Source organism: Euprymna scolopes, chromosome 17 (genome assembly GCF_053919585.1).
Source record: "Euprymna scolopes isolate OS-2025 chromosome 17, ASM5391958v1, whole genome shotgun sequence".
In the NCBI taxonomy this organism is placed as follows: Eukaryota; Metazoa; Mollusca; class Cephalopoda; order Sepiida; family Sepiolidae; genus Euprymna; species Euprymna scolopes.
In genome coordinates, this window is record NC_136498.1 from 78161266 (window position 1) to 78176352 (window position 15087).

The 15087-nt window shown below is 30.3% G+C and overlaps 1 protein-coding gene across 1 annotated transcript in view; it reads left to right on the forward strand.

Annotated features, from left to right (window-relative positions):
• Positions 1-13626, forward strand: part of LOC145296812 (uncharacterized) — a 109166-nt gene extending 95540 nt beyond the window's left edge. The window contains exons 13-16 of the mRNA XM_080142896.1: positions 2601-2666; positions 8095-8172; positions 10448-10522; positions 12805-13626. Of these exons, the coding sequence (XP_079999022.1) occupies positions 2601-2666; positions 8095-8172; positions 10448-10522; positions 12805-13158 (573 nt within the window). The 3' untranslated portion in view covers positions 13159-13626. The remainder of the gene's footprint in view (positions 1-2600; positions 2667-8094; positions 8173-10447; positions 10523-12804) is intronic.
• Positions 13627-15087: the final 1461 nt, after the last annotated feature.

The window sequence follows — 15087 nt, forward strand, 5'->3', positions numbered from 1 at the left end:
AAGATTTAAAATGACATCTACAATCACTTATACATTTATTTTTGTTCATTTTCATTACGTTTCTAACATCTACTTATTCATATTTATTCACAAATTCCTTAACTGCTAGAAATAGTAAAAACATGCTTGCATTCACCATGTTTCTTTAATATTTATTCAGTTTATAAATTGAAAATTTTTCTTCTTTTTTTATTTGCATTTTTTTTTAATTTTTGAGTGCTTATATTTTGAGAATCGCTTTCAACATTTTGAAATATAATTTGGATACCAATTGCCTGTCTGCCACCTACCCACAAAATAGCATAAAAAGTTTTTATACTTATGGTGTCATAAGTATTTATACGTATAAGTATTTATAAGTATAAATATTTAATGACGGCGATTCCTTCATAAACAACATTCAAAAGTATTTTTGATGTCTTTAAACTATTTATTAGATAGTTCTCCTCCCATACTTTCCAACGATTACTCCACTTACTCTTGATCTTTCACCTTATAATGCTATACATGCATTGCAACTATATCATCTTTACATAGTAAGTAAAGTGGTATACCTTTGTCGAGGGCAACTTAAAAACTCTTTTCATTAGCTTCTATACAAAAGAGTAGGAGAGTGTGACTTCCTTTCCTAGAATTACTCCACTTACTCTTGATCCTTTACTTTATAATGCTGTTTAGCAAGAGGACATTTAGTACCATTTTTTTTTATCTTTGATGACTCGATCAAGAATCAAACCCTGATCTCCTAACTGATTTACTAACCATTATGCCAAATGGCCAGTAATCCGTATTAATTTTTTAGATTTCTGCATTATGTAGATATAGGCACATATTTAGGCATTATTTCCAGTATAAAAAACTGAGTTATATCATATTTATTATCTTCTCATCAATTAGTTTTGTTTTCTTATCAACAGAAAAAAGAAAAAGAGGGAGATTTGTCTTTTTCTTATTGATTAGTTTTGTTTAAATGATTTCAAGTAGTAAGTAAAGATTAAATTATGAAGTGATAGTAAGTTAAAAAAAAACATCTTTAAAGGTTTTCTTTTTTGTCTACCATAACTTTTAAAATATTTAAATTATTACATTATTTTATTTATTCTGCCTTATTTTAAAAATTAAGGATCAAGCTATACAGTGAAACATGGAAGACTGTGTAGCTTAATTACCAAATGTATTTTATAATCTACTATCTAGCTCTATTCCCATATTGAGCATTGTTAAAGTAAATACTAAAAATCAATACATAAAATATTATGTCTCCTTATAACATCTTATGTAGATACATGAAATTATATAATTATTGCCATAATTATATATATATATATATATATATATATATATATATATAGAGAGAGAGAGAGAGAGACAGACAGACAGACAGACAGACAGACAGACAGAGACAGGGAGAGAGAGAACTAAAAGAATATCCGTTCCAAGATGAGTAATATAATTCCCTATGAACAGTATTTGCACAACCTGTATATTCCCTTCTGAAGAGTAAAATAAAGATATAATGATACTAAACCTAGTCTCTAGAATCCTTCTTCTAATTTTTAAGAAAATCCATTACATAATGTTAATTTTAGAAAATGTCTAAACTTGAGAGGCTATTAAGATGAAACTGAAATGCTAATAACTATGGATCAAATTTAGTGTAAATCTGATGTATTTTAATTTTCAATTCTATTTTATTTTTCCATATTATGCACCCTAAAAAACTCTTTAAAATATTCCAAAGAAACTGAAATTTAGAGAATGTTTATTAATTGATGTATATCTAAAAATATCATAAAAATCACAGTTATCTGAATTTTCTACTCATTTTTACCTTCTCTAAACAAAATTAAAATTAAACTAAATATAGCCTACATTTTGGAACACAGCTGCTAGGCATATGGTATCTGATTATTACATATTCTCCAAATTTCAGTTTCTTTTGAGTATTTTAGGAGGTATAATATGGGAACAGCATTCCATTTGAAAATTCAAATATTTCAGATTTGCATTGAATTTGATCAATAGTCATTAGACATCAATTAAGTAAGATTCCTTGGGTTTTAATTTCTTCTTAAAGATCCCTAAGGCTTCAGCCTTAAATTTGAGACATTTTATTAAAAATCAAAATCATGTAATAGATTTTAATCAAAATTGGAGTAAGGATTCTATGTATAAGGTTTAGTATTATTATATTTTGATTTTAATCTTCATAGTGGAATATAGATGTGGTGTAAAACTTTTATTCAAGGGATTATTTTTATCCCCTCCTGGGATGAGGAGTTAAAAAAGTTCAGAATATTTATGCAATTTAAACAGAAAAATAAACAACCAAAGCACGAATTAAATTAAAAAGACTCAGTTAATGCCAGTTACATGCAAATATTTTTTCAAAAATAACATCCATTTTACTTATTTTTGAGGAAGTCTTTTAAAGATGAAAAATAAAAAAAAATTTCACCATATGAGTTAATTTGATTGTATTGTTCCAGTTTATACATCTCTACTGTATATATATATATATATTTTTTTTATAACTGCTTTGACAAACAAAATTTTTTTACAATTAAACGTGATTACAACTTATTATTTATGCTTGACAGATAAAAGAAGTAGTTCCACAGACATCGTCGTTAAATACAAGTGAATTTTGGGGCAGTGATTTAAAGGTAAATAAATTTTTTCTTTTCCTTCTTTAACATGTTTTTCAGAAATTTATATTTAATTTTCAATCTTATTTTTAGAAAAAAATGACAAGTATATGAGCCATGATATACTTGTTTGCATATATATTGTATATGCAGCATAATCATGGTGACACAATGGTTTTTGTTTAATCATTGAAGTTAAGCAACATTGAGTCTGATCAGTACTAGGTAGGGTGACCATTTAGGAATACCAGGCACTGTATGTAGGAGGACCTCAACACTTCCTTACAACAATTACAAAAACCTAATGTGATCATCTCCCCTGACCAGGATATACATGCGACTAGAGCCACTTGTGAATGTAATATTTCCTTGACACTTCCTTCTTTGGAGGAAACCAGTTCAACCCGCCTAGGATGAATGTGTCCTTTTTTTATATATGTATTGTGTATGAAAAAGGGATAACAGGTGCAGTTTTGTTAAATTTTAGAAAACATGGGGCTTTAAAGGCTTCAATGACTGAGCATTTCAGGAAAAAAATGTTATTTACCTTAAAGCCTGACTTATGCAAGTTTGTAAGAATTTTTTATCCTTCTAGGGGGAAGAACTAGAGTTTTCCTGTGATCACCTGTTCTTGTTTCATGTAAATAACCATTAATCCTAATTTTTAGTGAATTTTAAGCAAAATCTAAAGGAAAACTTATTTACTAAAAATTGTCATTTTAATGCAGTTTTCTAAAAATTTAAAAATAAAATAAAATTGACTACATCAGTTTTATTCATTCATGGCTATAAACTGCATGCAAAATTTTGTGAAAACTGATTTTGAGAATAGCAGAAAACTAACGGACAGGAGCAAAATGTAGTATCTATTCTGATATTACACATCTTTTCTGTCCTATTATCTTGAAGAAATATTTCTAGACTGAGACAATTTTTATTTTGTTCCAATTCTGAGTGGATCTTTTTGGGAAACTGGATTTCCTTTGCGTAAAAAATGAACTTATGTTTAACAAATTAAATTTATTTACTGTAGTGGAGCAAACCAACTTACTAGACTACCCGTGACCCGTTGGGTCAGTATGTTATATTAGCTATGGAATTCATGTATGAGCGTGATGTAAAGAAAATAGTTTTTTTTTTGACATAACAGAAACATTTCAATGAAAGTATATTGAAATGAAAAATCATGGACGGATCACTCAAACATGAAAAAGAAAATCCTCCCTATTCGTGTAAAGTTACCTATTTTTCTGAATAATCGCTCAAAAATCGAAAATTAAACATTATTTTCCTATGAATTGAATGCCAACGAAAGTCATTTAGCAGCAAAAACGCACATGAACCAACCGATGAGAAATACAAGAATGAAAAAGCCCATATTGGAATCCTTCAACCAAGTTATAGAAACTTAAAATCTAAAAAAAATAATAAAACCTGAAGAAAAAAAATAAAAACTAAATAAATTAAAATAAAATAAAACTAATATTGAAGCAGATTAGTAAATGTGTCAACAAATTCACTGTTCTCGCACAACTATTTTGTATCTAGAAATGTAAACAAAAAATAAAAAAAGAAGGAAGGAAGGAAGGAAGGAAAAGGGGTGGATAGAGAGTAGTAGTAGTAGTAGTAGTCTTGGCTTTACTACAATTGTTCTTATGTGTGTCAACGGGTTAAAGTTGTTTAGTTGTAAGAAAATAGCGACAGTATAGTTGTAATAAAGAATAGTTGCAAAACACCCCCACTCTTCCCATGTTAAATAATAATTTTGAAATAATAACATTAATATTTCAGTGCGCAGATCATAATCTGCAAAAGAAGCGATTTGTGTTTATTTGTTTACGTTGTTATGGGTTAATGTTTATGTGCGCATGCGCAACCGGATGTTGTAAACCAAAAAGTGGGTTAAATCACCTGTTACAAGGTCATTTGAGTTTTATAATTTTATATATATATATATATATATATATATATACATATATATATATATATATATAGGGGGTCCATAAAGTCCGTGTGCACTTTAAAATATTTATAACTTTATTTGTATTTGCAATAGAAATAATCTGTAAAATGGATTTGAAAGAAGTAAATCTATATTTTTTAAGCTTTCATTGAAATTTTATTTAACTTTCCACATGCCCGACATCATTAGCAATACAAAGGGTAATACGATTTTGCAGTTCACAAAAAACATTTGCAAAATGATTTATAGTAATGCCTGAAATCACATTAGTTATTCTAGCTTTCAAATCTTCCAATGAACTAGGTTTGGTTGCATACACAATTGTTTTCACATGTCCCCATAAAAAAATCTAATGAAGTTAAATCTGGCGAACATGGAGACCAATGAAATGGTCCACCCCTTCCGATCCATCTGTTAGGAAATTCCTGATTTAGAAACTATCTAACACGCCTAGCAAAGTGACAAGGAGCTCCATCTTGTTGAAACACTGTATAATCTTTCAAGTTTAATTGTTCAAGTTGCGGAATAAAGTAATTCTGCAACATATCTAAGTAGCTGTCACTGTTAATAACACGATCTTCAAAAAAAATATGGCCCTATGATTCGATTTATTTCCAAAGCACACCACACATTAACTTTAAGAGAGTCCCTTTCATGTTCAACAGTTTCATTTGGGTTTTCAGTTCCCCAAATTCGGCAATTATGCCTGTTGACCTTGCCACTAATGTGAAATGTTGCTTCATCAGAAAACAATAAATTACTCACAAATGCATCATCATTGCAAGGTTTTTCATTGAACTGGTGACAGAAAGTTAGCCGTGCATAATAATCCTCTTCTAACAACTGTTGATGTAATTGAATTTTGTAAGCTTTCATATGAAATTTTACCTGCAGAATCTTATGCACAGTAGACTTTGCCAGCCCGAGCTCCAATGATGCCCGTCTTACAGACTTTCTTGGACTTGCAGTAAAGGATTCTTCTATGGAAGCAACACTTTCGTCATTGACACATGGCCTTACAGACCGTAGTTTATCATGGACAGAGCCTGTCTCTTTAAATTTTTTAATCCATTTAACAACGATGTTCCTATGAGGCTCTTTTTTATTGTATTCAATTCTAAACTTTCTTTGTACAGCAATAGTAGATTTCAATTCAGCCAACCAAAGGACACAGTTTACTTTTTCTTCAATTGAAGCCATGGGATCAAATTGATTCTGAAAAACAAAAGAAAATAGTTTTACTTATTTTTTACTTATCTAAAAATTGTAATGAATTTTGTAGTGAAAAATTATTCAATAACTATACTTAAAACTAGATACATGAAACTTTATAACATTTTTTACAGATTATTTCTATCGCAAGTATAAATAAAGTTATACATTTTTTAAAGTGCACACGAACTTTATGGACACCATTATATATATATATATATATATATATATATATATATATATATATATATATATATATATATATAACAAAAAAGAAAGTTGCTCTGCCCCACTCTGCAGTTTCATTTATGTGAATTTGTAAGAATTTTTCCCCTGGAACAGGGGATGTAATGAGAGTTATTCTGGGAGCATTAACATCTGTTTCATATAAATAAACATTGATCATAAGTTTTGGTGAATTTTCAGCAAAAGCTAATGAAAAGAATTCTAGATAATGTTAACAAAAATTACCATTTTTAGTCATTGTCAGTTTTTGCATTCATTGTCAAGTGACTTCATTGCAAAATTCCATGAAAAGGTAAGAAACCAATTTTGAGACTAATGGAATAATGGATAGTAACACTAATCATCTTTCTGATTAACACCAGGTGTAAACATGTGCGATGCTGCATGTTTAGTGAAGTGCAGAGAAACATGTAATGGGGGAAATATTTAACTAAGAGATGAGAGATCACCCAGGAAATCAGCTGGCTCTTTGAAATAATGTCTTCCTGAATACAGCTTTCCAGGCTGTGATTATGAGTTACTTGAAACTTTTCCAAAAGCTATCATCCCAAATGATTTTCAACCCTCACCCACCCAAGTCAGTAAGTTTTTATGTCCACTGATAAGACTGCCCATGATTTTTAAGTAGGTGGCTATGTAGTCTCCCGCAAATGACACAAATATCATATCCATAAATTTAAAATGGAAATGAAGTGTGGTGTATCTGCAAACAAAGTGAAGGGCTTACCCGTGTTGCTCTATGTGAAAGAAGAGAGACAAAATGGCGGACTCATTTATACACTTGGAGTGCATGATGGGAAGGCAGTTTTGTTGAAGTAGGACATAAAAGGAGGTGAGCAGGTCATTAAGGCAGTTTTGGAGAAAGGAGAGAGGTGTACCTTTGCGTTGGGTGAGCACTTTTAACCAGTCTACTCTCCCATAGAGCATGTGAAGGAAACAAAATGCTTAACAATTCATTTCTTCCATGAGTTTTATTCAAGAGATTATAGGTTTGAACATGATTGATTTTTTGGTTGTTTTCAAATGTGAAGTATTTCCTTTCAGCTTCCAATTAGTGTCAGGTAATCAGGATAGAAATATGGATTGTTTTGTCCTCTTCTTTTTGTAGTTATTTTATTCATAAATTAGTTTGTAGGCTGTTTTTAACTGCAGGGAATTATACTTCAGTTTCTAGATAATATTGGGTCCTGAAGAGAGAATACAGAACAGACAAATCGTCCAGCATTTTGTTTCTTCCTTTCCACTTTAAATTCATATCATTGGATTTTTTATCCTTTTATTATATATATATATATATATATATATATATATCGAGAGAGAGATAAAAAAGGAACAAACCAAGACATACATCCATCAACTTTTCCTCTTTATTCTTCTAAGAAGTCTTACAATAAAGACAAAACATTGATGCACATATGACTTAATTTGTTCCTTTTTTATCTCTCTATCTCATTTGAATACTATTTCCATTATTCTCATCATATATACATACATATATATATATATATATATATATATATATATATATATATATATATATATATATATAAATGTGTGTATATAGAGAGAGAGAAAAAAACATTCTAACAGAGTAAGAAGCTTAGGTTACTGTGGATCTCAGATACAGATAGTCCTTAAGTTCATATACTATTTGTGTTCAATTGGAAGATTTGTTTATCCATTTTTGCAAGTCTGCCATTTTGTGGGGAATCGATGTGCTATTATAACGTCTCAAAATAAAACATTGTTGCTTGTTTCAGACTTGAGTTCTGATTTTGTTGGGAAGAAAAATTCTTTTGTTACAGCAGTGGCCAAGACCACATAATTGACACTACGGCCGCTGTCAAAATCAAGGATTGAATTCAGACAAAATCGACAAGATCACAGCCTGTGCAGTGAACACACTCTAACTCATGTTCACATTTTACTAATAAGTATCAATAATGGAGGAAATTGATTAGGGAACATACAGACAGCATTTCTTTTTACACATAAAAGATGCAATTTTTTTTTTTATCCTTTCAGGTTGCAAGAGATTCTTATAAGACGATGAAAGGATCTGAATCTGTTAATCTTCATCAAAAATTCCGTAACGAATGGGAGGTAATTTGTGTTTTTTCTTTTCCCTTTTCATTGTTAAATATAAAACTCTTTATCGTTGGATTAAAAACAAAACAAGCAATAACACATCATACAACATGGAGATGTCCTGTTTGGCAAGAAACCCAAACACGTGGTCACTACAAAAATGTAGAAATAAAATAACAAATATTTTAATTCTTCAATATGACTGACAGTGATGATGAGAAGTAATTACTATGATAATTGGTATATGATGATTGGGATCTTTAATGTACAAAGAAACCATGAAAACTCAGACAAAAACAAGTGTGTTATATATATGTTTATATATATATATATATATGTTTATATATATATATATATATGTTTATATATATATATATATATATATACACATACATGTGTCAGTGGATAATAATATTTTTTTTTTAAATAATACATATGCCACTCCCCATTATCACAAAGGGAAAATTATTCCCAACTCACATTTAGGGAAAAATGCACTTTCGTATAATTCATTCAACGAAGTATCACAAAAACAAAAACAAATAACATAAATCTACAAACTGCCTTTGAAATCACATTAAGATGCAAATATTTAATTAAAAATCATTTGATTTCTTTTAACTTGACTTATTTCTTATTGATCGCAGATATTAAGATATCCATCATCAGAGAAGGAAAGAGTGTTTTTTTTTCTGCATAAATTTCTGTGAGTAGTGTTGTTATATCGAAGCTTTGCACAGTTAATGTTATTACATGCTGTAGTATGAACAAAATCTTTACTTTCAGTTTTTGGGGTTTTTTTGTTTTTTTTTTTGCAAGTGGTCACTTTAGTATAAAAAGGAGAAAAGCTTGGTAGTAAAATGAGTCCATGAGTATGGATGAAAACTGTAACATAGCGCGTATGGCTATATGCAAATGCATGCGAAATGACGTCACCGGTAAAGAAAAATCTATATATCTATAAAAGTGAACGTGTCTGTGTGTGTACATTTCCCTACACAATAACTCTGTCAATTTTAAGTCTACAGACTCGAAATTTGATATACAGGGTACTGAGATTTGGGAAAATCGATGTGATCTGTTTTCGGACAGAAATTTGGCTGTTAAGGGGTCAAAGTTCAACGATTTGATCTTTGAGAACTCTACCAAACTCCTCCGACAATTTTGGGTCTAAACACTTGAAATTTTAGATATAGGTTCCTTGGACATGGATCTAACTTAATAACTTGATTAGAGCCCAAAACAATAAATTTTAAAAGGCCATAATAGGAGTCAAAGTTTAAAAAATTGTACCGTTTTTTTTTTTTTTTTTTTTTTTTTTTTTTTTTTGCTCAACATACACCTCCAAATACCCGGGCAACGCCGGGCACCCATGCTAGTAGATTATAAAACTATAAAAGAGGACAATTACGAGAGAGACGTGGAGCAATGAACAAAAAATGTTTGAGATTACATGAGAAAAGGTGATCACGTGGGTGACATTATGGTTGTAACAATGAGGAAATAAATGTTGTTGTTACAAAAAAAAAAAAAAATGAGGGGAAGTTCTTTTCTATTCTTTGTCTACTTTGTGACTGAAGCTACAACATGCTGGTTCCCTGTGCACAACATTACAAGACCAAAGCTTAGGAAGTCCTGCTCGAGTCGAAAAATACATGTATGTGTACCATATTGAAGTCAGGGTCCGATGGTAGCCATGCTAGATTATTTTATTCTTCCTATATAACATGGAATCCTCCCCTTTACACATGTTAAGAATGGTTTTTGAAACGATAAAGTTATTTCAAAAGTCATACATAACATGAAGAAGCTGGGAAATTTTTAACTATTCTGAACTTTCAACTAATAAATAAATAAACAATTTGACATTTGCTGAAATGAAGTAAATTGTTTTAAATTCAAAGTCCACATCCATTTTCAGAGACATCTTAATATTTGCTGAAATGGTGGACTGAATTATTTCTCCTGTTTTTAGATGACTCTTCAAAATGACTTAATATGATAAAACTGCAATTTATGATAAAATTGATTTTTACTTTTAATTAAACTTCGACTTGATATTTTTCATAATTTTTGGTGACGATACTTATTTTTGCCTGATATGCAAGTATATTAAAGAATTTTCATTTGGAATGCAATTTTCATCTGTGTCTTCATTTTTATAAGCACCCAAATTGTTGTTGTTTACAGATGTTTTATTATCATAGGTATGCTGAGGCAAATCCGAGTAGAATTTTATGTCAATAGATTTAATTTTCAGTTTCTTTGTTTTTGTTTTACTTTTTTGTAGAAAATTAGAAAATCTGAAGAAAGAGAAGGCAGTGTCAGGAGAAGAAAAGATAATAATTTTGAGAGGATTTTAAAGGTAAGGACATTTCTTCTAATATTTTGTTTTGTTTGTTTTTAACCCTTTTTTCCCCCCAATTTATCTAGGAAACAAAAAAAAAAACCCCATTGAGGATTAAATTAAGACATTTTCTAAAATTTACACTCCGCATGATTGGCCTCAGGCATAGTTGTAAACATACGCATTGCGCAATGCTGCATATTTAGTGTGGTGCATAGTTGCAATGCATGCAGACGATGGGCCTACAATGGGAAAAATATCTGGTTCAGGATTCGACCACTCAAAATTTGATTTCTCTACTTAGAAAAGTTATTGCTTCTTTAAACGGAGATTCATGCTGGGAAGTAAAACTACTTGAAATCCTGGAAAAATTAACGTCAGCTCCAGGGATTCAGTAAGTTTTTATGTATAGTGATAAAACAGCAGCCGTTGTCCAGAATTCCCTCTATAATAAAAAACAAAGATAAAGAAAAATCTGTATGACCTATGTACCCCATGATAGTAACAAAATATTGTCCACCAAAACATGACTTAAATTGATCAAGTACTTATATTTTTATAAAAAAAATCATTTTTAAGCAAAGTTGGGGTTTTCCAATGTCTCTCCTCCTTCCCCATGTTAAGAATAACTTTCTAAATCTAGTCAATTTGAATTACTTGAAATTATTTGCCTTCTTCCTTCTCCGTTTTTAGAAGGGTATCACAAGATTGTCTCTCATAGTTTCACTGTAATATTCGATTTTCTTATTTCAAAATAAAACTACTTGGTCAATTTACGTAATTTTTGGTGTGTGATATTTTCTTTCCATCATGGGCATGTACATCAAACAGATTTTTCTTTCTTTTTTTTATGTAGTATTCTTGACAAAAACTAAAACAGCTTATTATTTGAAAATGTGCTGGCAATATGATCTACTCCAAATAATGTATACAAATGTATATATATATATATATATATATATATATATATATATATATATTCTAGCCTTTGGGTCTGATTTACTGTTTGGTTGGAAGATATGCGTGTCCATTTTTGCATCTGAAGTTCAGTGGAGAAACTGGGTGTGATTGTCGTCTGAGACATAATTGACACTATGACACTATGGAAGACAATAAGTAGACGATTATGGCCTGTGCAGTGAATACACACACTAATGCAAGTTCATAAAAGGTTGTCAGATTAGATAACAAACAGTGAAGCTATTTTTTTTTAAGTGTTCATTGGTTTTCTGACAAATTCAACAGTACTCCACTCAGATTAAAAAATAAATAAATAAAATAAAACTAATTTAAATATTTAAGGAATTCAGTTCAAAATATCGTATAGATTTTCAAGTTTGAAAAGATGCACCTGCCAGGCTTACATCGGCCAAAATGTGAAAATAACACTCAAGATGAGAACAGTAGTCCAAATAATACACAAATTATCAATTTTCATGTTTCTGAATTTTTCAGATGAGGATTGGTAATTTTTATAATTGGGATTATTGTTCTCATCCTAAGTGTTATTTTTACACTATTTTGGATGATGTAACCTCCAACCTTCTTCAGGTGTATCTTATTGAACTCAGGAATTTTTATGTTGAACTTGAGAATCTGCATTGAATTTCGAACAGAACCCTTCATTTTTTATCCATGGGGTTAACATTCTCCCGTTTCATCAGCTATGACTGGGTAGATGTCTTAAGTAATTTGAAGTTGTATTCTTAATATCACCCATAAGGAGCCATGGTGTAATGGATAAAGTACAGGTAAAAATCAGTTCTAAGTGACAATCTTCTAAAGGTTGAAGATTCAATCATCAATGTGAGTGATGCTAAAAATAAAACAGCAAATTACTGAAGACTTCTACCCGGTCATGGCTAACAGAATGAGAGTATTCTACCTTCATCATGGATTAAATAAAGGATTCCATTCAAAATTCCGTATAGATTCCCAAGTTTTGAAAAAAAGATTCTCAGAGTTTGACAAAATGCATCTGAAGAAGGTTGGTTACATCAGCTGAAACATTGTGAAAGTAACACAAGATACGAAAAATATAGTGCAAATAATCCAAATAATATGCAAACATTTTTGTACATAAAACCTATTTTTTTTTGTAAAAATCTGCAATGGCAAAGTTAAAAATGTATAAGTATCATTTTGTTTATGATTCAACTGAAACTAAAAAAAATTTGGTGTCAAGTCAAAATGAGTCTTTTTAGTCTGGAGTGTCTCAAGTATAATTGATACGTTTTATTTTTTAAATGAAAGAAATTAAAAAAATATAAATCTTTTTCATTTTTTTTTTTTTTTTTTAGGGAATTTCCACAAGTCTACCATATAATCCTTATTGGACGCTACCCTACCAGCCACCACCATCTGATGATGATGACGACGACGACGATCAGGCACCACATACAATACACAATATACATCATTCAAAATGGTTCCATTATGAAACTACAGTGGCATCCCCAGGCATCAGGCTGGCACGTCCGTTTTCATTCCCAAACTATGTCGAAGAGACTCCCACCAAAACACCAAAGCCCAAACAACATAAAAAGATCAGATTCAATTTACCCGCTCCTAAAAAAACTAAAAGTAAGTTCACTGTAACTTCAGTTCGGGAATCATCTTTATTAAAAACTAACATAGATAATGAAATGGTGTGATATGCAATAACTATGAATCTGTAAAATCCTAGTGAAAATTCTTGACTTCAAATGACACTCATATAAAGAACCTTTGATTTCTCAACCATTGTACTCATAGTTGATATTTATATTTCGAGTACGTTTCAGCTGATTCATATTCAAATACAATTGTAGTTCCTATTTACTTGGGTCCCCATGAGAGCAGAGTTAAACACAAGGTTGTTTTTTTAAGGTGGGGAAAATTCAACTACCCCACCTCCCAAAAAATGGTATAGTTTGGATTGAAACAAAAAATGAATTGCCTCAGTTATAAAGAACTTTCTTCACAATCAGAACAAAGCATGATTATAGTTAATAGAAGAGAAATTTTATTTAGAAAAAAAAAAAATTTTTTTTAAATAAGGATATTTAGATTATGTATTTGAAGAAACCTCGAATATTTTCAAGCACAAGGTACAAAAGAACAAATGTTAATTTTTTTCTGAATTTTGGAGATGAGAATTGATCATTTTTATTATTGATCATCTTTATTATTGATCATCTTTATTATTGATCATTTTTATTATTGATCATTTTTATTATTTGGACGACTGTTCTTATCTTGAGTGTTATTCTCTCAACAATTTGATCAATGTAACCTTTGACTTTCTTCAAGCATTTCTTTTTAGACTCTGGAATCTTTCTGTCAAATTTGAGAATCTACACAGGATTTCGAATGAAACCCTTCATTTAAAGCATGAGGGTAGCATGCTCCTTGTGAAATTCTGTACAGATTCTGGAATTCAACAAAAAGATCCCCAAATTTAACATGATATACCTGAAGAAGGTTGGAGGTTACATCAGTCAAAGCATTATAAGAATAAACATTCAAGATGAGATCATTCATCTGAATAATACAAATTAGTTATTTTTTGTTTGTTTAGATGTTGTAGGATGGCATACTAATGGGAACCAATTGAATTATAGGTACCTCAAAACAAGCAAATAAGAAAATAATAGATTCGTCTTGACATCAGTTGCTTTCATTTCTGGTTCTTTGCGCATGCACATGGAACCTGAAAGCAGATATATAATGCTCAAAACTTTTTTTTTAAACTGTTTTGCATTGTTTGTTTGTTTTTTATTCAATTTGTCCCATAATAGTAGCATCTAAATTTTAATGATGAAAACAAAAGGAACCCTAAACATTTGTTTTTATTTTATTTTTTTGTACATTGTGTTTCAAAATATTAGAGATTTTTTTTCATTTTCATGCAGAACACAGACCACATTATCGTCGGTATATTCCAAGCAGGTTACATAAACCAGTGCCGAAACACTTAGCTAATGAAATCCCAACAGCCAACAATTGGCAAACAGTATCTTTTCTTTATTAAATTGTTAGGTAAAAGTACAGAATGGTTAAAAAGTCCCCTCTCTCATCTTAAGAATAGCTTTCTAAATAATAACATTAACTGCACAAGTACCTTTTTTTTTTCATTGAAATTACCATAGTGTAAGTGTTTTTGATTATGTTCTTTCCATAACATTTAACTGCTTGCTAGCATTTTAAACATTGGCCATCGTTTTTGATAAAATTTTTCATTCAGCATCTCCTGGCAGTTTACATAACCTGCCCGAGACATGCCCACTAACACGGTCTGTATTCTACATAAGTACCTAGTCGATTTCGATTGCATACTCCGATTCAATATTTTAACATTCATTTTTAAATCCATCAACAGTCATACATAATATGACAACCAAGCAATGGCATGGAACATACAAGTACATATTCTTATAAACCAGTGCATTTTTTTAAATCCATTCCCGTTACATTTTTTAATAAACGGTTCCCAGATTGAATTCCTAGCTATGCTAGGTTTAAATATATTGCAACAATTATTATGTTTAAATATGAGAAAAATATCACTAAATCTATATATAAACGTCAATATTTGTGTGTTA